General features: G+C 40.3%; 1 protein-coding gene across 23 annotated transcripts in view; it reads left to right on the plus strand.

Moving 5' to 3' along the window:
- Positions 1 to 22,122, plus strand: part of Tlk2 (tousled-like kinase 2) — a 94,253-nt gene that overhangs the window by 14,009 nt on the left and 58,122 nt on the right. For 8 of the 23 annotated variants that reach the window (XM_087572382.1, XM_087572383.1, XM_087572390.1 and 5 more), the window contains exons 3-6: positions 12,100 to 12,171; positions 13,114 to 13,183; positions 14,034 to 14,077; positions 14,805 to 14,900. The exons of 5 other annotated variants lie outside the window; for them this stretch is intronic. In XM_087572382.1, the coding sequence (XP_087428508.1) occupies positions 12,100 to 12,171; positions 13,114 to 13,183; positions 14,034 to 14,077; positions 14,805 to 14,900 (282 nt within the window). The remainder of the gene's footprint in view (positions 1 to 12,099; positions 12,172 to 13,113; positions 13,184 to 14,033; positions 14,078 to 14,804; positions 14,901 to 22,122) is intronic. 10 more of the 23 variants (XM_087572386.1, XM_087572388.1, XM_087572395.1 and 7 more) reach the window with 2 other exon arrangements.

Below are 22,122 nucleotides of genomic sequence, written 5' to 3' on the forward strand. Positions count from 1 at the left end.
ACTTGGAGCTAAATGTGTCATGGTCACTAAGGCCCAAGTGTTTTCACATGTTAATATGAAACCAGCAGATCTGCTTTTGTTTTGTTTTGTTTTGTTTGTTTGAGAACAGGCTGGCCTCTTAACTCACAGATAACCTCCTGCCTCTGCTTTCCAACTGCTGGGGTTAAAGGTATGTGCCACCATAATTTAGCATAAGATCTCCTATGTGAGATAGTCTTGACCTTGACCTTGTTGTTAGGGGAGTAGTTAGGATGGATCCCGCCTCCAAGTTAATATCTTTTTACAGCAGGGATAGTGGAGATCTATAACAAGATAATCTGCGGCCTGTCGCCACTCACCTCTTACATGAACTGTTCAGTTTTCCTTAGCTTTCTAGAAATTTAGAAGTATAGAATCTGGCTATACACTATCTTCCCCACCCCCACCCTTACCCCCACTACTGCCCCACCCCACCTCCCACCTATTTTTGATACAGACTTTGACTCTTTGGCTCTTGGGTGACCTGGACAAGCTCCTTGTCTGATTTCTCTTGTACTAACATAAAAATGGCAAGCCAAGATTAGAGAGAGAGTTCATTGGTTAAAAGTGCTTTCTGTTGTTACAGAGGAGCCAGAGCCCACATGAAAGCTTACAGCTGCCTATAAGGCCTGTGCCAGAGGACCCACCTTCCTCTTTTAGTCTCAGGGAGCTCCCAGGCACAGTGCACATGTATCCATGCTAACACACAGACATAGAAGTTTTCTTAAATCTAAGAAAAAAAGGTAAACCAGTACCTCCATTTCCCCCTTTCTGTTAGTCACTTTTCCTTCCAAATCAGAGTCTGGGGTGGAAAAAGCTTGCCACATGTCTGTTCGTCATTGTAATTCTTCCCTTACGCAGGCAAGTTCCTTCTAGCCCAGTGGTTCTCAACCTTCCTAATGCTGTGACCCTTTAATATAGTCCCTCATGTTGTGGTGACCTCCAACCATAAAATTATTTTCATTGCTACTTCATAACTGTAATTTTGCTACTGTTATGAATCATAAATATTTTTGGAGATAGAGGTTTGCCAAAGGGAATGCAACCCACAGGTAGACAGCTCAGCCTCGGTTGCATGCGTATCTGATTACTACTAGCAGGGGTCACACAGCTGCTGCCATAGCTTTCAGAGGTTGCAGTATTTTCTCTAGTCCTTAGGCCCTTAGTCTCTCAGTCCTTAGGCTCTACTGGTAGACCGTGTCACCTCATGCCATGTGAAGAAAAATGACAGCCCATGGAGCTGACGCCCTGACTCATCTTTGATTCTGTCAGATTTCTGTTAAGATGCAAGTGTGACCACATTACTGTGTTTGTGTCATGAGAAGCCCAGAGGAAATAGCTATACTACATGTCTAATGAGACAGTGCCAGGGAGCTGGAGAGGTGGCTCGCAACAGTGGTAATGAGCACTCGCTGTTTGTAGAGGACCTTGGTTCAATTCCTAGCCCCTAACAGTTTCTGACTCCAGGTCCAAGGGATCCAGTGCTCTCTTCTTGACCCCTAAGGCACATGGACATTCATGCATTCAAAGTATGTATGCACATAAAATTTAAAAGGATAAAATAAAGTGACAGTGGTAGGAGGGGCTGGGGATTTTGTTCAGTTGATAGAGTGCCTACCTAGAATGCATAAAGTACCTTCAGTTTGATTCCCAGCACCACAAAATCTGGGCATGGTGGCAGGAGCTTCAGAATATAAGCTCATCCTCAGCTATGTAGGGAGTTTAAGACCAGCCTCGGCTATCTGAGACCCTGTCTCAAAAACAGGAGTCAGGGGGTAGAACTGTGTTTCTAGCACTTGGGAAGCTGAGATAGGAGGATTGTTGGTTTTAAGGCCAGCCTAAACGACATAAGACCCTATTTAAAAAATAAAAACAAAGAAAAAAAAACTCAAAAAAACAAAATGGTCAGGCTAGGGGCTGGAGAAATGGCTCAGCGGTTAAAAGCACTGACTGCTCTTCCAGAGCTCCTGAGTTCAATTCCCAGCAACCACATGGTGACTCACAACCATCTGTATTGGGATCCAAGGCCCTCTTCTGGTATGTCTGAAGACAGCAACAGTGTTCTCACATACAATTAATAAATACATCTTTAAAACAAGCGAAACTCCTGGCAGACTAGACTAAGCAGATCCAGCTGCAGGGTGTCTATAGGAAATCCACTCTTTTAACCTATACATTTTATTAGAAATTTGTTTTATGTTATTTTTAAGACAGCGTTTTTCTGTGTATCTCAGGCTAGCCTCAAACTTAAAATTTTCACTTCATCTTTCCAAGGTACGTACCACCATTCCCAACATTAAATTGAATGTAAATTTAAATGGTTGGGAAAATTGTTACACAAAGATATTCTGTCAGTGCTCAGGTGGCTGTATTTGTACTAGCAAAAGTAGACTCAGGACACAGGCATGTTCTGAAGCAGTAAAGCATTTTATTCTAAAGGCAGAGCAGTAGCTGGGTTTGGTTGCTCATGCCTTTAATCCCAACACTGAACAACTAAGGCAGGAGAACTGCTGTGAATTCTAGATCAACCTGAGCTATAGAATGAAATCCTGCCTACAGTTTAGAAAAAAAGTCAACTTATCTAACCAGAAAATAGAGCAAGCAGTACTTAATGTACTATTTTTACAACAACAAAATAATTAAATCAGAATTGAAAAAATTCTCTTAAGTATTTGGAAGTGAAGTGACATATTGTAAATAACCTTTGGGTCAAAGGGAATAGAACTGGATGAAGACCAAAAGATAATGTGTCAGAATTTGTGGGCTATGGCTCGCTGCTGTAGAGGGAATTTTACAGCTTCTGAAGAAAGGTCTATAGTCGGTGATCCAAGACTCTGCCTGGAACTAGGAATAGGACAGTCCGGACAGATTCATCGTAGAAAGTTGGGTATGGTGGCACATACTCTGGAGGCAGAGGCAGGCAGCTAAGCTTGAGGCCAACCTGGTCTACACAGTTAATTTTAGGCCAGCCAGGGTTGTATATTGATATGTCATCTCAAAAACAATACAACAAAAACAAACACAAGGTAAAAGAGTTAATATAAATGAAAGAGGAAATAAGTATGCATAACCCCATTTATAGCCAGACCCTATCTTAAAACACAAAGCCTGGGCCCTTGCCCTCAAGCCTGGTTTTCACATGGTGGACAAATTTGCCCTCTGACCTTCATGTATGTTCAGTGTTAAACATAATGCCCACACCTACAAATAACATACAAAATAAATATACTTATAGAAGAATTAAGATTTAGTTTTATTTCTGTGTACGTGTGTGTTTATATGTTGGTATGTGCATGTGAATGCAGGTGTCCTTGGCAGTAAGGAGAAGGGCATCAGATCTCCTGGAGCTGGAGTTGACAAGTGGTTGTGAGCCACCTGCAGAGTGTAAGAACCAACCCTGGGCCTCTGCAGAGTGGTTTGTGCTCCTAGTAAAGCTGAGCCATCTTTCCAGTGCTTCTGCCCCCAAAGAATGTAAGAATAAAGCAAAAAACCAACCAAAAGAGATAAAGCCTTTAACAGGTAATTGAGAGCCAGATGTGGTGGCACTCGGTGTTCACAGTCAGCCTGGGCTACGGAGTGAGTTTGAGGAAAGCCAGGGTTGCTATACAGAGAAACCTTGGTTGTTGCTGCTGCAGTTGTTGTTTTAAAGGTAATTGAGAAGCTGGGTATTAAATATCTTGCACCTCAAGGCTGAGGCAGGAGGGTCTAGAATTTAATCTCAGACCTAGGCTGTCATAGTGAAACTGTCAGTAGTAGTAGTAGTAGCAGCAGCAGCAGCAGCAGCAGCAGCAGCAGCAAAAATAATAAATCCCATGTTTTATGAGTTTGTAGTAAGAGGCTTCCTTTATGTATGAGTGTGATTGGATGCTCTTACAAAAAGACCTGACACTGCTGGAGTTTTGTCAGCAGTTAAAGAGCGCTTGCTTCTCCTTCAGACGACCGCCCCCATCCCAGCACTCAGACTGTGTGCTTACACACAACTGCTCAAAACTCTAGCTTGAGGGGAATTGTGTGGATGCCCTCTTTTGGCTTCTGTGAGTACCTGCAACTTACCTGGTGTATATTCACACAAATAAATAAGTAATAAAAAAATAAATCTTAAAAAATACACAAATAAAAGGGCTTGATGGGTAGACTGTCTTAGTTAAGGTTTCTATTGCTCTGATAAAACACCATGGAAAAAGCAACTTGGGGAAGAAAGGGTTTATTTCATCTTATTACTTGTCTATTGTCCATGGAAGTCAGGGCAAAAACTCAGCAGGAATCTGGAGGCAAGAACTGATGCAGAGGCCGTGGAGGAATGCCATTTGCTGGCTTGCTCAACTTGCTTTCTTATAGTATCCAGGACCACCAGCCCATTGCATTCTCTAGTCTTAGCTGTTCTCTTACAACAGCATCGGAATGGTCAGGAATCTATGTTTTGAACCAGGTCTTCTTATCCTAGACCTTAGTAAAAGCTGTGTGACCTGAGGTGGGTTAATAACTCTTTTTTTTTTTTTTTTTCTTTTTCTTTTTTTTCGGAGCTGGGGACCGAACCCAGGGCCTTGTGCTTGCTAGGCAAGCGCTCTACCACTGAGCTAAATCCCCAACCCCGGGTTAATAACTCTTAAAAAAAATCCCTTTGCTCTCTTCATCCGTAAGTACACATAATACCAGGTATTTCATAATAGCAGGTTATATATTAGTTTCATAAGGCTATTGTAACAATACAGACTGTGGCTTAAGTAATAGAAACACTGTCTTAACGATTCTGGAGGCTTGAAGTCAGGAGCAAGGCACTGGTATGTTGGTTTGTGGCTTCTGCAGTCTCTCTCATTGGATTCTAGGAAGCTGCCTTCTTGCCGTGCCTTTATGTGGGCTACACACACACACACACACACACACACACACACACACACACACACACACTTGCCTGCCTTCCCTCTTCCTCTGTCTCAGTGTGCTGAGACACTAGTCTAGTTGCATTTGGCCCGTTCTAATGACCCCATTTAAATACAATCCAAATATGATTTAGATGGCTCAGTGAGGACTGGCACTACTGAACCCGATGCCCTAAGATTTATCCTTGGGACCCAAATAGTCTACTAAGTTGTCATCTAAACTTAGTCAGTAAAAGGTGCACTCTCACTCTGTCTCTGTCACTCTCTGTATATCACCCATGCACAAGTGCCCTCCTCCACAAATAAATATAAATTTAACAGAGGTCAAATTTATTATTTTGAAAACTTAGAGGTGCTGAGGATTGATTAGGGTTTCAGTACATAAACCCTAAAGATTATATATAGACTTCATTTCAAAGTAATTATAGATTTATAAGAAGTTGTAAATATACATACATATGAATGAAGGGGCTGAAGAGAAAGCTCAGCAGTTGAGCATTGGCTGATCTTCTTGAGTACCTCAGGATCAGTTCTCAGGACTCATGTGGTCTATCCAGGTCTGGGGTTCCAAAACTGCTCTTGCTTTGGATGCATGCACATGGTGCACAAACAAACATGCAAACAAACATTCTTACACAAAATTAATTCATTAACTAAAATGTAAAGATAAGGAGTTTCCATTCAGAGGAGTTTTCATTCAGGCATCCCTTCCTACCGCATTCAAATTATGAACTCTGTACTACAGGAACCAGGGGACTGAGATTGGTGCATGCTATTCTTTATCACTTTGTGTGTGGTGGTGAGGCTCAGACATAGGGGCCCGGTCAATACTCAGCTATCACTGCTACTGAACCACACCTCCAGCCCAGTCAGCAGAATCTGTCAGAGTAGATTATTCTGATATCTTGTGTACATACGTGTACTTACAAAGGCATGTTGGCGTGTTTCTAAGCAGTTTTAATTTGCTTCAGTAGCTTTCGTGACCATCCAAATCAAAATGCAGAACTGTGGCCACCACAGAGTTGTTTCTTTCTTTTTTTTTTTTCTATTTTTCAGAGCTGGGGACTGAACCCAGGGCCTTGCTCTTGCTAGGCAAGCGCTCTACTGCTGAGCTAAATCCCCAACCCCCACAGTTGTTTCTTGATACTTCTTTGTAGTTATCGTGCATGTAGCCTCTTCTTCAGAACCCTGATCTGTGATCTCCTCTAAGTTCTTTTAGTCTTCATTGATTTCTTTTGAGTTAATGTTTAAAATACCATGTGAGGATTAAATTAAGGCTATTGCTTGTGGATATCTTAAATATTTCAGGGCCATTTACTGAAAGACTTTTATTTTCAACTTTCATAATTATATAGTCTGTTGAATTGCTCTTGCACCTTTCTCAGAAATCAAGTGGGCATCTTCTTTTTTTTTTTTTTTTCCTTTTTTTCGGAGCTGGGGATCGAACCCAGGGCCTTGCGCCTGCTGGGCAAGCACTCTACCGCTGAGCTAAATCCCCAACCCATCTTCTTATTTTTTAAGATTTATTTACTTTACATACAATATTCTGCCTGCATGTATTGTACTGGACCCCATTACAGATGGTTGGGAGCCACCATGTGGTTGCTGGAAATTGAACTCAGGACCTTTGGAAGAGCATCCAGTGCTCTTAACCACTGAGCCATCTCTCCAGCCCAACTTTATAGTTCTAAAAAAAAAGCTTTTATTTGTATGTATGTGTGTACATGTGACTGTATGACACAAGTGCTTATAGAGGTCAGAAGAAGGCAGTAGATCCCCTGGAGCTGGAGTCATAGGTGGTTATGAGCTGTCTGTACTGGGAACTGAACCCATGAACTCAGGTCCTCTGGAAGAGCAGGAAATGCACTTAAACTGGTGAACCTCCAGACCCTATACTTTAACTTTTAATTAGAAATGTTAAAAAAGGTCTGGTGGGTATACTTATTAGTGCATGTAGGTGTGGGTACCACCGCATATATGCAGAGGTCAGAGGACAGATTTTGAAATTGGTACTCCTTCCACATCCACATCGGACTGGCTCTCCTCGCAGCCTCACACTGCAAGTACCTCTGCTGGCTGAGCATCTCTGCCCAGCTTTATAACTCTAGAGCAGCACTGTCATAGTAATAAAGAAATACATAGTAAAAGCTATGTGGTTTTGTTTTTGGGTTTTGTTGTTTTTGTATTTTGATTCTTTGAAGCAGGGTCTTGCTATTTAGTGCCGTCTAGTCAGACTTACTATGTCAGCCAAGTTAGCTTTGAATGCACAAAGTTTACTGAAAAATCTCTTCATATATACAATGCATATACAGTTTATATTTTTGTACCAGGAGTGTTTTTGCATGTTTAAGTATGGGAACTGGTGTGTGTGTGTGTGTGTGTGTGTGTGTGTGTGTGTGTGTGTGTGTGTGTGTGTACGTACAATTTTGGGGAGTCAGTTTTCTTATATGTGGGCTTTGGGGGATCTAATTCAGATCATCAGGCCTACACAACAAATGCCTTAATTCATCAAACTGCCTCACAGATCCTTATTAATGTTGTTTTGTTTTTTTCCTTTATTTTTATTTTATGTGTTTGGATGTTTTGCCAACATTATTATCCATGCAGTGTTTGTGTAGTATCTGCAGAGTCCAGAAAAGGGCGTCACAGGAGTTGTGAGCCACCAAGTGTGGGTGCTGTAAACTAGAACTACATCCTCTGTAAGAGCAACAAGGGCTTCTAACTGCTGAGCCATCTCTCCAACTCTGATAATTTTTTTTATAGCTGTTTAATTTTGCTTTTGTGAAGGTGAGGCAGTACAGGGGAATTAAACTGTGGGCTTTGTGTGCCTAGCAAATGTCAAAAGATCAAAACAAAGTTATGTGTTGAAACTTTTTTTTTTAATTTGTTAATTTATTTTATATATTCAGGGCATCAGATCCCATTACAGATGGTTGTGAGCCACCATGTGGGTGCTGGGAATTGAACTCAGAATCCTCTGGAAGAGCAGTCAGTGCTTTTAACCTCTGAGCCATCTCTCCAGGCCCTAGCTCAATTTTCATTTTATTATAGTTGTTTTAACGACAGGGATGCTTTTAAAATTTAGCATATAAATTTTGCCTGTAAGCCTTTGGTTAGCTTTTACTAGACAGTAAGCTGCTTTAGAACAGGAAGTGTATCTCATTGATCCTCATTAATTAAATTTAATCCAAGGACTTTATAATAATATGAGTTGCTATACTTGAGAAGAGGATGAGAAAAGATTAACTAATTCTTAATCTTTTTAAACTTTTGGTTATCTACACATGTCTAAGGGACAGTAAGTCTTGTTCTTCTTCAACATTGCTATTTCAAACAGTTCAGTATCTAGCACTATATATCTAATTATTTTCATTGTAATTGCCAAAAAACTTTAGTCCTCTCATCTGTATTTGCCACTCTTGCTGTCACCTTGCCCCTATCTTAGTCACTTATCTATCACAGTGAAGACACTATTACCACCACAGCTCTATAAGAAAGCGTATAATTGGGGCTTTCAGCTTCAGAGGGTCAGTTGTTATTATGGCAGGGAGCATGGTGATAGCCATGGTGCTAGAACAATAGTCGAGAGCTGCATTCTGATCTGAAAGCAGGGAGGTGGGGAGACAGACAGACAGACAGACAGACAGACAGACAGAGACAGAGACAGAGGGGTGGACAGAGAGAGAGAGAGACAGAGAGAGAGAGAGAGACAGAGACAGAGACAGAGAGAGACAGAGAGAGATCAACCTCAATGACATACTCCCTCCAATAAGGCCACGCCTCTTAATCCTTCAAACAGTGCCACTCCCTGGTGACTAAGCATACAAATATATGAGCCTATGGGGGCCATTTTTTTTTTTTTTTTTTCCGGAGCTGGGGACCGAACCCAGGGCCTTGCGCTTCCTAGGTAAGGGCTCTACCACTGAGCTAAATCCCCAGCCCCCGGGGGCCATTTTTATTCAGCTTGCCTTCAATCTCTCCCTTCCTTTCCTCTTCTCTTTACCTATCTGTTCCTTCCTATCTACAAAGTCTTCCTGTGTAGGCAAGATTAGTTATAACTCACTATGTCTTCCAAGTTCACTTGTACTCATTACCCTTTTGTTTTTGCTTCTTGAGTGGGGAGATTACAGGAGCATCACTGTATTTGGCTTTACTGTTTCCTTTAGAAAATGAGGGCTAAGGGGTTGGGGATTTAGCTCAGTGGTAGAGCGCTTGCCTAGCAAGCACAAGGCCCTGGGTTCGGTCCTCAGCTCTGAAAAAAAAAAAAAAAAAAAGAAAAGAAAGAAAATGAGGACTAATAGATGTGGTCTTATTGCAATCTTGGGGAAATTGATTTTTACAATGATCATATTAAAGGTAATTCATGGTAGAAACGTGGTTCAGTGGTAAAGCACTTGCCTAATACACAAGCTTTTACATGTGGTATGAAGTGCCCAATGTGTTGGCTAGCCAACCTTCTGGCACTTTTTCATCGAGTGCTCCTAGCACCTTTCTCAAGAATCAGTTGGTCACAATTATAATGTTTGTCAAGAGTTGCCCTCAGTTTTTCCCACCGATCTGTTAACACTAGTGTCTGCTAACACTAGTGCCTGTTCACACCTGTTGTGTTGCTGTTGCTTTAGAGCAAGTCTTGGTGTCAGAGAATGTGCTTTCTCTTTTTTCTTTCACAAATTGTTTTGTCTCTTCTGGTCCTTAAAATCCCATGTGAAATATGAGTATTTATTCTTTATTTACATTGAGTTCAGGAAATTGAACCTAGGACTTTACCCTTTACTACTGAGCAATACTCCTAACTCCTGCATATACATTTTAGAATCAACTTAATCATTATTGTGTTTGTAAAAGTGTGAATGTCATGAACACAGAAGTGTGCATGTGCACATGCAGGTGTGTGCCTGTGTGTGCGCGCGTGCGTGTGCGTGCGTGTGCGTGTGCGTGTGTGTGTGTGTGTGTGTGTGTGTGTGTGTGTGTGTGTGTGTGTTTTCTCTTTCTATTGTGGGTTCTGGGGATTGAACTCAGGTTGTAGTTCCCAACCATTGGCAGCTCAGTTCCAGGGGACCTGACATCCTTTTGATCTCTGAGAGCAGCACCAGACCCTCACATGGTATATATGGTATGTATAAAACATAAATGCAGGGGAAACGCACATATAAAATAGACAGATGTTTTTACAAAAGAAAAGAATGGGGAAGAGAAGGATGTCACCTTAGAACTAACTTAATAGTAATTACTATGTTCCCAGGTGTAAGACATGCTGCTTCTATTCAACATTAGAAGGTCCAGCCAGGGCAATTGATAAGAAATAAAGGGCACTCATATTTGAAAGAAATAGTAAAACTATTTGAATTCACAAATGGCACAGTCATATTTACAGATAGTTGAAACTTGTTTACAGAAACGGATCCTCAATTATGGTTGAAGTAAAACGGCAACATACAATGTAAATTTTATCTCTTATATTTGCAGAAAAATAAACATTACATTAAGAAAACAATCATGTGGGGGCTGGGGATTTAGCTCAGTGGTAGAGCGCTTACCTAGGAAGCGCAAGGCCCTGGGTTCGATCCCCAGCTCCGAAAAAAAGAACCAAAAAAAAAAAAAAAAAAAAAGAAAACAATCATGTGGACATAAGCATTAAAATACAGATAAATTTAATAAAGTGTAGGTTTAATCTAGAAAGTACAAATAAGGATTCAAGGAACTGTAGAGCATAAGTAAGTACTGGGTGTGAAGTGCACACCTTTTAATCCAGCACTTGGGAGACAGAGGCAGGCTGCCTATCATCTACTATATTCCAGGTCAGCCAGGCTAGAGGAGGGTACCTGTCTCAAAATAAGCAAACAACACGCACGTACACAAAAATCTCCCCCCCCCCCTTTCTCATTCTTGTGGGTCCGAAGACTTAGTTAATATGGCTATGGTGGCAACATCTCCATCCCCATGTTTCACCGATTCATTGACACTCCAGCTAGTGTCCTACTGACTTTCTTATATTAACAACCTGGGGGCAGCAACATTAGCTAAGGATAAAGTAGTTTGCCATTTCCTATTGTGTAATAGGTTCTTACTGTGTAGCCTGTACAGGCCTAACTCTTTTTGATTGATGGAATTGTTGCTAAGTACCATGGTGCCTTGCTTTAACTAATACATTGTAACAATGCTGGGTACTGATTCTCTCTGCCTTCTAAATCTCTTACTGTTTCTTGTTTGGGGAACAAGGTTATTTCTCTGTTTTCTCTTCTAGCCATCCTTAATCTGAAGTGTTAAACTTCTAATGCTGTTCCTCAAAGAGACATACATACCTTTCTGTGTATTTACCCCAGCCTGGATATCTGTGTGATGGGAAAGGCTCTTCTCCTTCAGCCTCAGCCTTCTGAGCACTGAGATGTAACCTCGCTTTTAATATTGCATTCATGTCTCTGTAGGCTGTTTCTCAGAAAAACACTTTGGTTTGTTTTTGGTAGGATTTTATTCCAGCACTTGGAAGGTAGAGGCAGATGGATCTCTATGAGTCCAAAGCAAGTGTGGTCTGCATAGTAAGTTTGAGGACAGCGAGAGCCATATAGGGATTCTGTCTCAAAATAACAAAATACTTTTTTATGAGGTGGCCCCTGACTACCTGTCACAAAGAACCGTTACCCTACTGCAATTTTGAGAGGCTGTTTGACTTGCCTCATATGTCTTGTATATGTCTTGTATATGTCATATGCCTTGTATGTGTATTGTTCCTAAGGAATGGCCTTAGAACATGATCATACTCTTGAAGGGAAGACTTGCTGATGTGTAAAGCACACAAAAATACCAACAGCTAGAGAGTTTGAACATGGAGGCCAGTGTTGTAGCTGAATCCCTTTTAGCTTGGTTTAGAGGGATTATAACATCTGCTTCTGGTTCCTTTAACGTGACTTAGACGTTAGAATCTATAGCCCTGGGGCTGGAGAGATGGCTCAGCGGTTAAGAGCACCCGACTGCTCTTCCAGAGGTCATGAGTTCAATTCCCAGCAACCACATGGTGGCTCACAGCCATCTGTAAAGAGATCCAATGCACTCTTCTAGTGTATCTGAAGACAGCTACAGTGTACTTATATATAATAAATAAATAAATCTTTAAAAAAAAAAAAGAATCTACAGCCCTTTTGCCTACTTTTGCTGTCATCTTAAATGAAAACTTCTGATTACTCACAAAACATTTCCCTTCCAGGGGCCACTCAACAGTGAGTCTTCCAACCAGAGTTTGTGCAGTGTGGGGTCCTTGAGTGATAAAGAAGTAGAGGTAAGAAGCTGTACTTAAACAACACGTTCTTATTTGTATCCCTTCAGTTTGGATTCAAGGCTAGCAGCACCATGTAATTGCAGGGCACGTTAGTGGAGCCGTGTGTCCAGCTTTGATGTCAGGTTTTATTCATAATCATACATAGGCCTTTTCTTTTTCCTTTTTACATCTTCTGGGGTTTTTTTGGGGGGGTGTTGGGAGCGAGCCTTAGTTTTTTTAATAAAGGTGAGAGATTTGTCGGTGTAGCAAATTAGCTGCTCTTCAATTCTAATACTTTTCAGTACTCTGTAGAGTAGATCACTGGCTGAATTCAGTAGCATTTGAAAGACTTTTTGTCGTTTAGTTTCCATTTTTTCTGCTGGAAGATAGTATTTATTAAGTAGATAACCTACCCACATGGATATAGGTACAAGTCTTAAGTTCAGTTGCTTGCTTTATACTGTGAAGTTTCCTATAAGTTTGGTCAGTTGAACAGACATTCAGGCCTTTCCTTTTAAAGGGTTGGGTTTAAGCACTTTTGAAGTTGTTTGAAAGCCTGCTATTTGAGTTGACATTTGTCCTTCAGAATTACTTTCCTGAGACAGGTCTTATTGCATACTCAGGCAGGACTTGAATTTGAGATCTTGCCACAGTCTCCTACTTATGGGATTACAGGCATGGGCTACCATACTGCCAAAATATCTTATTTAAAGTTTGTTGCAATTCTGAATTACTAATGAGTATATCGAAGGTTTGATATTTTAAATAACTTTCTAAAAGTTATTTAGGTTTGATTAAAGACCCTGTACTTTGCCTGTTTCTCTGTCCTAAAAGCACTGCACTGATTTAAGACTTGTCTGTGCCAGTTATGACTCTTTTATATCCATAATATTTTGTATATACTGATATCCCAATGTGCAAATTTACCAACATTCTAATTGTGACATGCATGGTATTTAACAGACTCCTGAGAAAAAGCAGAATGACCAGCGAAATCGGAAAAGAAAAGCTGAACCATATGAAACTAGCCAAGGTAGTGGTCATTTTACACTAAAACCCCAGGTGTTAATGTACTTGAAATTATCTAACTCCCAGCAAGTCATTAGTGTGTTTTGAGGGATCCTGACAACAGGTTTCTGTGTCTTAGGGAGTGTTAGGCTACCACAGACTTGCCATTTGATACACATCTGACAGTGTCAGTTCTTTGGGGACTCTTGTTTTCCCTGTGTATTTGAATGATTTTCCTACCACAGGCTTTTCTTCAGACCAAACAGGAATCACATGGGAAACAGGGCACATTGGAGTGTTGTTAGTCGTGGTTTCTTGTACAGAATTCTTCCATTGGAGCCCACCCGGATGGAGTCTGTAATGGTGATAGTTACACCCTTAAATACACAGTCTCGGAAGGGAAAATTGGTTTAGCTTTCCCTGTCCTATCTAAGGTCCGGGATTCCCAATCTTTTTTGCATTGTTCTTCCCTTCTAGAAGTCTGTAGTTAAAGTCATTCTGTCTTGTGTAAGGGAAGTCCTCCCAAGGTTACAAAAGTATGTGAAATGTGATCAACTCTTCTGATGCATTTGTTTTGAATCTTGGTTCTTAAATTGGGATGTGGATTATAGATGAATTTTGTTTCTTGATTTTTAGCATGTATATTTTTAAAACGGGTGTGAAAAATTCCCATCAGTGTTCATCCAGTCACTTGTTATATAGAAGAAGAGAGTAGTCTCAGTGTGCGGGTTTGTATCATTTGTTTAAAGTAAAGCTGACACTTGACTTGACAGCGTTGTGATCAGTTACTGAGCTTTTACTACTTAATGCATTTCAGTGATGATGGCTTATGTGTGCATTGGAAAAACTGTACTTAACTTTGGTTTCATTTTCAGGGAAAGGCACTCCTAGGGGACATAAAATTAGTGATTACTTTGAGGTAAGTTAAATTGGGGGTTAAAAACAACCTCCAGTGTCTTTAAACAACCTAATAATCCTCTTGTGTATTTAAGGCATTAGAAAGCAATATTTTGCCTTTACTGTGATCTTGCCCTTTCTCTTTCCATCTTCATCAAACTAATGTTGCCCATCTTGTAATTAGAAGGACTGCTGCCGATTGCTAGGTTTCAATTTTGTATCATGTGTCTTGTCTGTGATGATAGAAGAAGTCACTACGAAGTGCACTTTCTCTTGGCCAGATTAGGTTTTGTGTCTTTCAGTGATTAAGGTACAATGACTTGTCTCTCCTTCGGTCCCTCTCCCTCAGCTTAGTGGAATGTGTGTGTAGTGAGCTCAGTGATTCATTGTTAAGTGGTTACTAAAGATGACTAACACCTTCTACACTACTGTCTTTCTGCTTCATGTATTTTGAGACTGAGAGGGGGTGGGGAGATGCATTCTTCTCTCATGTCTGTCCAAAGCCATGCATACTTTCAGCTTTCAACCCATGTATTCTATAGATCTTGTTACATTTCTTTGGGAGTTCTTTCTCAAAACTCTCATTGAAAAGATAAATTTGGCTTACATGGCATTTTATCTCTAGAATGAGATGTATTGACTTAAAGGGCCATGTATAATTAAGACCTGTTTGTATATTAATCTTTTACTCTCCTCTGAAGCATGGTACTGTTTTGAATTATTCATATCCATTTTTCCCTGTTGGCCAGTTTGCTGGGGGAAGCGGGCCAGGAACCAGCCCTGGCAGAAGTGTTCCACCAGTTGCACGATCCTCACCGCAACATTCCTTATCCAATCCCTTACCGGTAAGCATTCACCTGGAGAATTTGACACCTATTATATAGGAGACCAATAGCCCAGGAACACTAAAGCCATTTTTCTTCCATTAATTACCCATAAGGAATGAGGGAGTAAACTTTGTACTATTGCCTATAAATCACTTACTTAGATTGACATCTTTTATAGTAAGTCAACTCTGTAAGAGTTGGTTCATTCTTTGATTCTTAATGGCAGTTGTTTAATTGCCTTTAAGCCTGTCTAGTTCACTAATCTGTCAAAAAAGTAATTCTAATGAGACGTTGGGTTTTAAACCATTGCCAAATTCAAATTTCTTTTCTTCCTTTTAAAAATTTAATCAGCTTCTGATATATCTTTTCGGCTTTCTCACTGATGTGGTAGAAAACATAATGTATTTGAGATTGGTTTGTTTTCATCCTTTAAGTGAGATTTCAAGGTTTTAGAAAAGGAGGACAAAGGCTAGGGAAGCCAGTGAACATTCTTATAAAGATAGCTCAGCACAGCCCCATGAGGCAAAGGGTTATCTGAGCAAAAATTGAGTAGTACTAATGTTGATCTTCCTGAACTAGCTAATGTAGGGTTTTGTATTACTTTGCCTCAGTGCCTTTAGATAATTTGTTGATTTGATAATCAGTCTACATGTGACTACCTGTCTTTATGTGAGATTTAAGGAGCTGGGGTAGAAGTTAAGTTAAAGGAGAGGTTGAGATGCAGCTTTGTAGGATAGTGTGCTTGCCTAGAATTTGCAAGGCCCTAGTTCAGCCCACAGTATGGCTTTCGCCTTGTCTCATGTAGTTTCATAGCTCAAGGGATTGTAAAGTTCAGTTGCCAACCCTGCAGATTGAGTGGCTTCTGTAATAAAGTTCCTACCTGGTTAACAGTGCCTGATGCTCTTTGTTCTTGCCCACCTGTGTACGGTACAGCAGCAGTCTTCCTGTACAGCACAAGGCTTCCCTGAGTATTGTGAAGCATTCTCCTGCTCAAACCCTCTGTATTGCTGTTCTCTTTTCCAGAACCATTCAACCTCTTCAATAGGATGTTGTTCAAAAATGACCTTAACAGAGGTGCTCTACCCTACCCAGCCTCTCTAAAATATCATTTTCTCATACCTGGTCACTTGTAGTACTGCTTTGTGTGTGCGGGTGTGCATGCTTAGGTGTGCACTTGCCACAGACTATAACTTGCGGTGTCTGTCCTTGCCTTGCACCTTGTTTAAGATAGGATCTCACCACTGCTGCGTGTACCCAGTCATCTGGCCTGAATGTTTTTGGATATGCTGTCTGTGCTTTTCCACTATAAGAGTATTCAGGTGGCAGACATTCATTCCCTTATGCAACTTTTTTTTTGTGAGTACTGGGGATTGAACTCATGTCACCATGCTTGCATGGCAAGTGCTTCTACCATCTAGCCATTTCTTCATCCTAATGGTGCTTTAAGACTTAGTGTTTGTAATTGCCCCTGTACTTCTGTCTCTCTTAGTTTCTCACTCTACCTCCCAGAGGTCCCTTCCCTCCATGCACAAAGTTTAATATATACTTAATTTTTTAAATTGGTGTCTATTTTCAGAAGAATACACAAACAATAGTCCATAGTTTTCACAAAATGTACCAGCATAAGAAACCAAACATTACTAGCCCTAAAACATCACACTGTGTTCCTTGCCATTCCAGCCCTTCTCTGCCACTAGGCATAGCTGCTATTCATAAGAATCATAAATATGTATTGTTGTGTTTGGCTCTCTTTGTTCATTATTACTTTTGGGAGATTTATTATTGATATTGTCCTGCTTATTGTAGATCATTTATTGTTATTAGTATATAGTATAGTTTTAATATTTTGTGTAAGGGTGTACCTGCTTGTGCGTGCGTGTGTGTGTGTGTGTGTGTGTGTGTGTGTGTGTGTGTGTGTGTGTGTGTGTCTCCACATGTACACATGTGAAGGCCAGATGACAACCTTGGATGGATGTCATTCCTCATGTGCCATCCATCTTTTTTTGAGACATGCTCACTCGCTGGGCTGGAACTTGCCAAGTAGGCTAGGCTGACTGGCAATGATCTGTCTGTCTCTGTTTCTTCAGTTTTGGAATTTCATGTTGTGTTACCATACGTGTGTGTGTGGGTGTGTGTGTGTGGGTGTGTGTGTGTGTGTGTGTACCTCACAGTAAGTATGTATAGGTGGGAGGACAACTCATGGATGTTGGTTCTCTCCTACTGTATGGATTCAGGAGATCAAACTCAGATTGTCAGACTTGGCTTCAAGCATTCCATGCCCAGCTCTCTCTGCCTCTTTTAAGTTTTGTCCTTTTGGTTTTGTTTCATTTCATTAGGGGGCTGGTGAGACAGTTTCGTAGACCAGGCTGGCCTCACACCTGCCTCCACCTTCTGAGTGCCGGGGTAAAAGGCATGGGCCACCATGCCTGGCTATTCTTTAGGTGGGATCTGGGAACCCACCTCAGCTCTTTGTGCTTGCAGGGTAAGTGCTTTACCAACTGAGCCATCCCCTCAGCCTTGATATTAGTACATATTTATTTAATAATTTGTATGTTCTAATTTTTAACTATTAACTTACTACTTATCTCTTCCTGCTAAAGTATTAGCCTTATGAGAGAAGGCACCTTGCTGTATTTCTTGTTTGTTGCTATTTTTATCTGTTACAGTTTTTGTTTTGTTTTTTTCCAATTTCATTCCCGTTATTTGACATGGAAAAAACACTATCTTGTTCAGTTTTTCAACCTCTAGCATTGAAAATGCTTGGGACCTAGGGGCCTCTCAAAATTGTTCAAAGAGAAGATAAATAAAGTGATAAGTGTCATTTGTGTCCCTCTCCTTTGCAGGGGTGTATACTGAGTACAACTGAACTTTGGGGCCTTGTATTTTCTTAGCAAATGTTCCATTGCCGACCTACTTCCAAAGCCCCATTAATGATTTTGTTTTGTATTTTTGTTGAATATTTATTTTAAATTAAAAAATGTAAATAAAAGGTGAACATTTTCATGAAGGAGTTGATAAAAGTCATGACACCTGGCAAGCAGGGAATGTTTAAAATTTTAACAACAAAGAATATATGATTGAAAAGAATGGTCCTTTAAAGCTTAAAATATTTTCTTGGGCCCTTCAATAGTATTATAAAGATAGTTCTAGCCATCACATACAACAAGTAAACTGTTTTCAGCAATCTGTAAACTTAGATGTCCTTCCTTAAGCCCCTGAATGTATCCCACGTCTATCCCAGAGTAGTCGTGTTTCTGTAGGAGGTAACTGCTCTTCCTTAGAGTTCCACTGTTACCCCCAGCAGGCATGTTTAACTGAGTCACCTTTGTTAAGAACTGTTTAGACCTGTGTTTTGAGCTGGGGAGCGTAGCTCAGTTTAGAATATTGCTTGCTATAGTGGTGATACACACCTTTAATCTCAATACTCAGGAGGCAAAGGCAGGCAGATCTCTTGAGTTCAAAGCCAGTCTGGCCTACAGAGTGAATTCCAGCATAGCCAGATCTATACAGAGAAACCCGTCAAAGAAGAAGAAGAAAAGAAAGAACATTGCTTGGTACTCGCTAGGCTTTAAATTTGATCTCTGCTGCTTGTTTTATCAGCTACTAAGACAGTGTGGGTACTTCTCTTATGACTGTAGAAGTTGCTCGTGTATTTATGTTAAACTTTACCTATGTATTAGGTGACTTTATTTACTTGAAGCCATTTATTTTAGGTCATTTCATTTGTATGGCCTGTATTTGTATATTTGTATACCACTTCTGCGCAGTATCTGAAGAGTCCAGAAGAGGGTGTCTGATCCCTTTACCTGAGTTATAGATAATTGTGAACTGCCGTGTGGTGCTTGGAATCAAATTCAGGTCTTCTGGTAGGGCAGACAGTGCTCTTAACTGCCAAGTCAATTCAGAGCTCTTGTTCAGATATGGTTTGTATGATTTTAGTAATCCGAACCATTATGTGTTCTTAATATTTCATTTTATATACAACCAGCTTTTATGATTCCTGGCCAATATAATATAGTTTGATTTTTCCTTCATATTTATATAAAATTTTCTCTTAAAGAAACTGCTATATTTACTCCATTTATTTAATTCTTTTGGTATTGATAATTGATTGAGACAGTGTCTCATGTGGCACGGGCTGGCCTTGAAATTGCTATGTAGTGTAAGGATGAACTTACTTTCTGATCCTCCTGCCCTCACCTACCGAGTTCTGGGATTGCAGTTGTTTGCCTCTATGCTTGGCTCCATGCCTGCTCTTTACTCTTGGTTTTTTATTGTGCTGGGAATTGAACTCAGGATCTAACTCCTACTAGGCAAGTGCCCTATCATTAAACTATATCCCTAGCCCTCTGCTGTGGCTGCTGCTTTTTTTTTTTTTTTTTAATTCTGAAGTTTCAATATGTATCATTTTTAATTATCTTCTTCTTGGTTATGACTCTTTGGAATCTGAGTTGGTGTGCTTCTCCAGTTTTGAGTGATTAATAGTTATTGTCTTCTTTCTAGATACCATCTCTGCACTGTGCATTTTCTGCCGTTAGCAGAGCACATAGGCATCATTTCCCCTTGTCTCTTGACTTCATTTCTATTCTTTTGATTGTGTTTGCTTCTTTGTAGATTATTTCTTCTTGCTCCTCAGTTTCCAGACTGTTTCACTGTCTTTTGTTTGCTATTAGCTGCACTGAGTTCTTTGTTACTGCTCCACCCCCTTGCCTCTGCCTCAATCTCCAGGATCTTGCTACGTGCTAAGTGAGTGCCCTACTGTGAACTCTTTCTAGCCTGAGTCCTGCTACTGCTTTTAAAAACAAAAACAAAACCTCTTTGCTGTTTACTTTTTTCAAGCTTTATTTATTCATTCTTTATTTTAAAGATTTAAAATTTTAATGTGTGACTGTTTGCCTGTGTGTATGTGTATGTATGTGAACCGTGTGTGTATCTTGTGGCCATATCAGAAGATGATGTCATAACCCCTTGGCATGAGGTTATGGATGGTATAGGTGCTGGGAACTGGACCAGGTCCTCTACAAGAGCATAATATGCTCTTAACTGCTGAGCCATCTCCAGTCCCCTTTATTGTGATTCTAGGTGTCAAACCACAGGTCTTGCTCAGCAAGTATTTTACCACTGATCTCTTATTTTTCTAAGTCTTGTACACATGACTTTATAGTCTGTACCTGATAATTCTGGCATCTGAAGTTTTTATTGGTTTGTTTCTGCTCTTCCTTTTTTCTTAGTTTTTTTTTTTTTTGTGGTTTTAGTTAACTGTACACTATTTGCTAATGATGTATAACTTGAAAAATTACTTTTGACTGAAGATGTTTGTTCTTTGAGGGAGAATTTTTGTTTCTTAGTTCCTAGAGAGTTTAGCTTTCTGATGCAACCTCATCATACTTAAGGACCATGTTTGTTTGTTTGGTTTATTTTGGTTGTTTCTGCTGTGAAAACTGGTTTGGATTGTCCTAACACTTTCTAAGCCTAGTTCCTACATTGCCAAGGCAACTTCCTTGAATCCCTGAGGATAGAAGAAAGGTCCCTCTTAGTTTACCCTTCCCTAAGAACTGCTATGCTGGAGGCCCAGGTTGAAATGGAAAGTGTTTCCTGTTGAGCTCTCTGCTTGGGTGGCTTTGGCTCATCATGGCGCCATAAATGAGTTTGATGGTTTTTTTTATTTATCATATGCTCTTAGGTTTTGTCCTAGCAGATCATGTTATATGTCTATCAAATCTTTGATGTTTGTATGTTCTTTAAAGATGTTCATCCCACCCTTTGAAAAATTGCTGTTTCGATAAAAAGTCTTAACTGTGCTGGCCTAACTGGCCTGGAACTTGTGGATTAAAGGCATGCATCCAGCCATGTTTGTCCATCTGCGATGTCTAGGAATTGAAGGACTTAACTATATGCCTGGCCTGTGTCATGTCTTTAAATTTGCTTTCTGAGGAAAGGTTTATTCAGACATCCTAACCTACCTTTGTTCTGAGAATGTTTAAAGGTTTTAGACCTTAATGGATAATTATTGAATATAGTCAACTTTTGACTAATGAGCTTGTTGTGATGAATGCTTGCCACAGTGTTATAGAGCATAAACTCAAGCCGCTATGTTTGGTAGGGTAAGAGTGATGATACTGAGGAGGACTAGTTACTTACAGATTGGGAAACTAAATTCATTTGTCAGTAGCATTTGATAAATTTATCTTACTTTTACTTTCTATAATGAGTAGTTAAGTAGCCAGGCATTGTGGTAGACAGCTGTAATCCCAGCACTTGTGAAGTTGAAGATAGAGAGTCATATGTTTGAGGTTAATCTGTGCTAAATAGCCAGACCCTGTTGTAAAAATTAAAGGGCTACAGAGATGGTGCAGCATTTATGAGCACTTGTTTCCAGCACCCACACAGTGGCTCATAATCATCCATAACCTGTAACTCAGGGGATCCAACAAGCTTGCATATACTGCACATACATGCCTGCAAGTAAAATATTCATACAAATAAAATTAATTATTTTAAAGTAAGATAAAATTAGATGTAGGTTAAAATACATACTATGACTTAGAAGTTTTTTCTGATAAACAGATTAAAAAGTCCCCACAAAGCAGCCATTTCTACAGTGGGCCCTTAGTTCAGTGGGGACTGAGACAGGAAGTTCAAGGCCCACCTTGGCTGTAGAGCACGTTGAGAACCAGTGCATGCCTTCAGTGAGACTCTGTCTCAGAGAAAACAGAAATGATCTGGGGAAAGCCAGGTGTGGTAGTGCACACCTTTAAACACCAGTATTCAGAGGCAGGCAGATGCAGACAGATCTGAGCTGGAGGCAGCCTGGTTACAGAGTGAATTCTGTGACAGCCAGAGATACACAGTGAGTCATTACTCCCACCCCTATCCCCACCCCCAAAGAACTGGGGATATAGCTAAGCACATGCAGGGCAATCATCAGCCCTACCCTGGGTCTCCAAAGGCAGTTGACATGCAGTTGACAAATGTTTTTAGACTCTTCAGGTTATATACATGTGTGTGTGTACTAGTTTGTGCTAGTCTTCCTTATTTCAATGATATTAATGTATTCAGTGTCCTATATTTATATTTTATAAGTAGCGTTGTCATTGTAATTAATGTCTTTTTTGTATATATTTCATTGTTTTGTTTTGTTTTTTGAGACAGGGTCTCTCTGTAGCTTTGGCTCTCCTGGAACTCACTCTGTAGACTAGGCTGACCTTGAACTCAGAGATCCACCTGCCTCTCCTAGGCA

The sequence above is a fragment of the Rattus norvegicus genome, chromosome 10 (assembly GCF_021556685.1).
Source record: "Rattus norvegicus strain SHRSP/BbbUtx chromosome 10, alternate assembly SHRSP_T2T, whole genome shotgun sequence".
NCBI classification, from domain to species: Eukaryota; Metazoa; Chordata; class Mammalia; order Rodentia; family Muridae; genus Rattus; species Rattus norvegicus.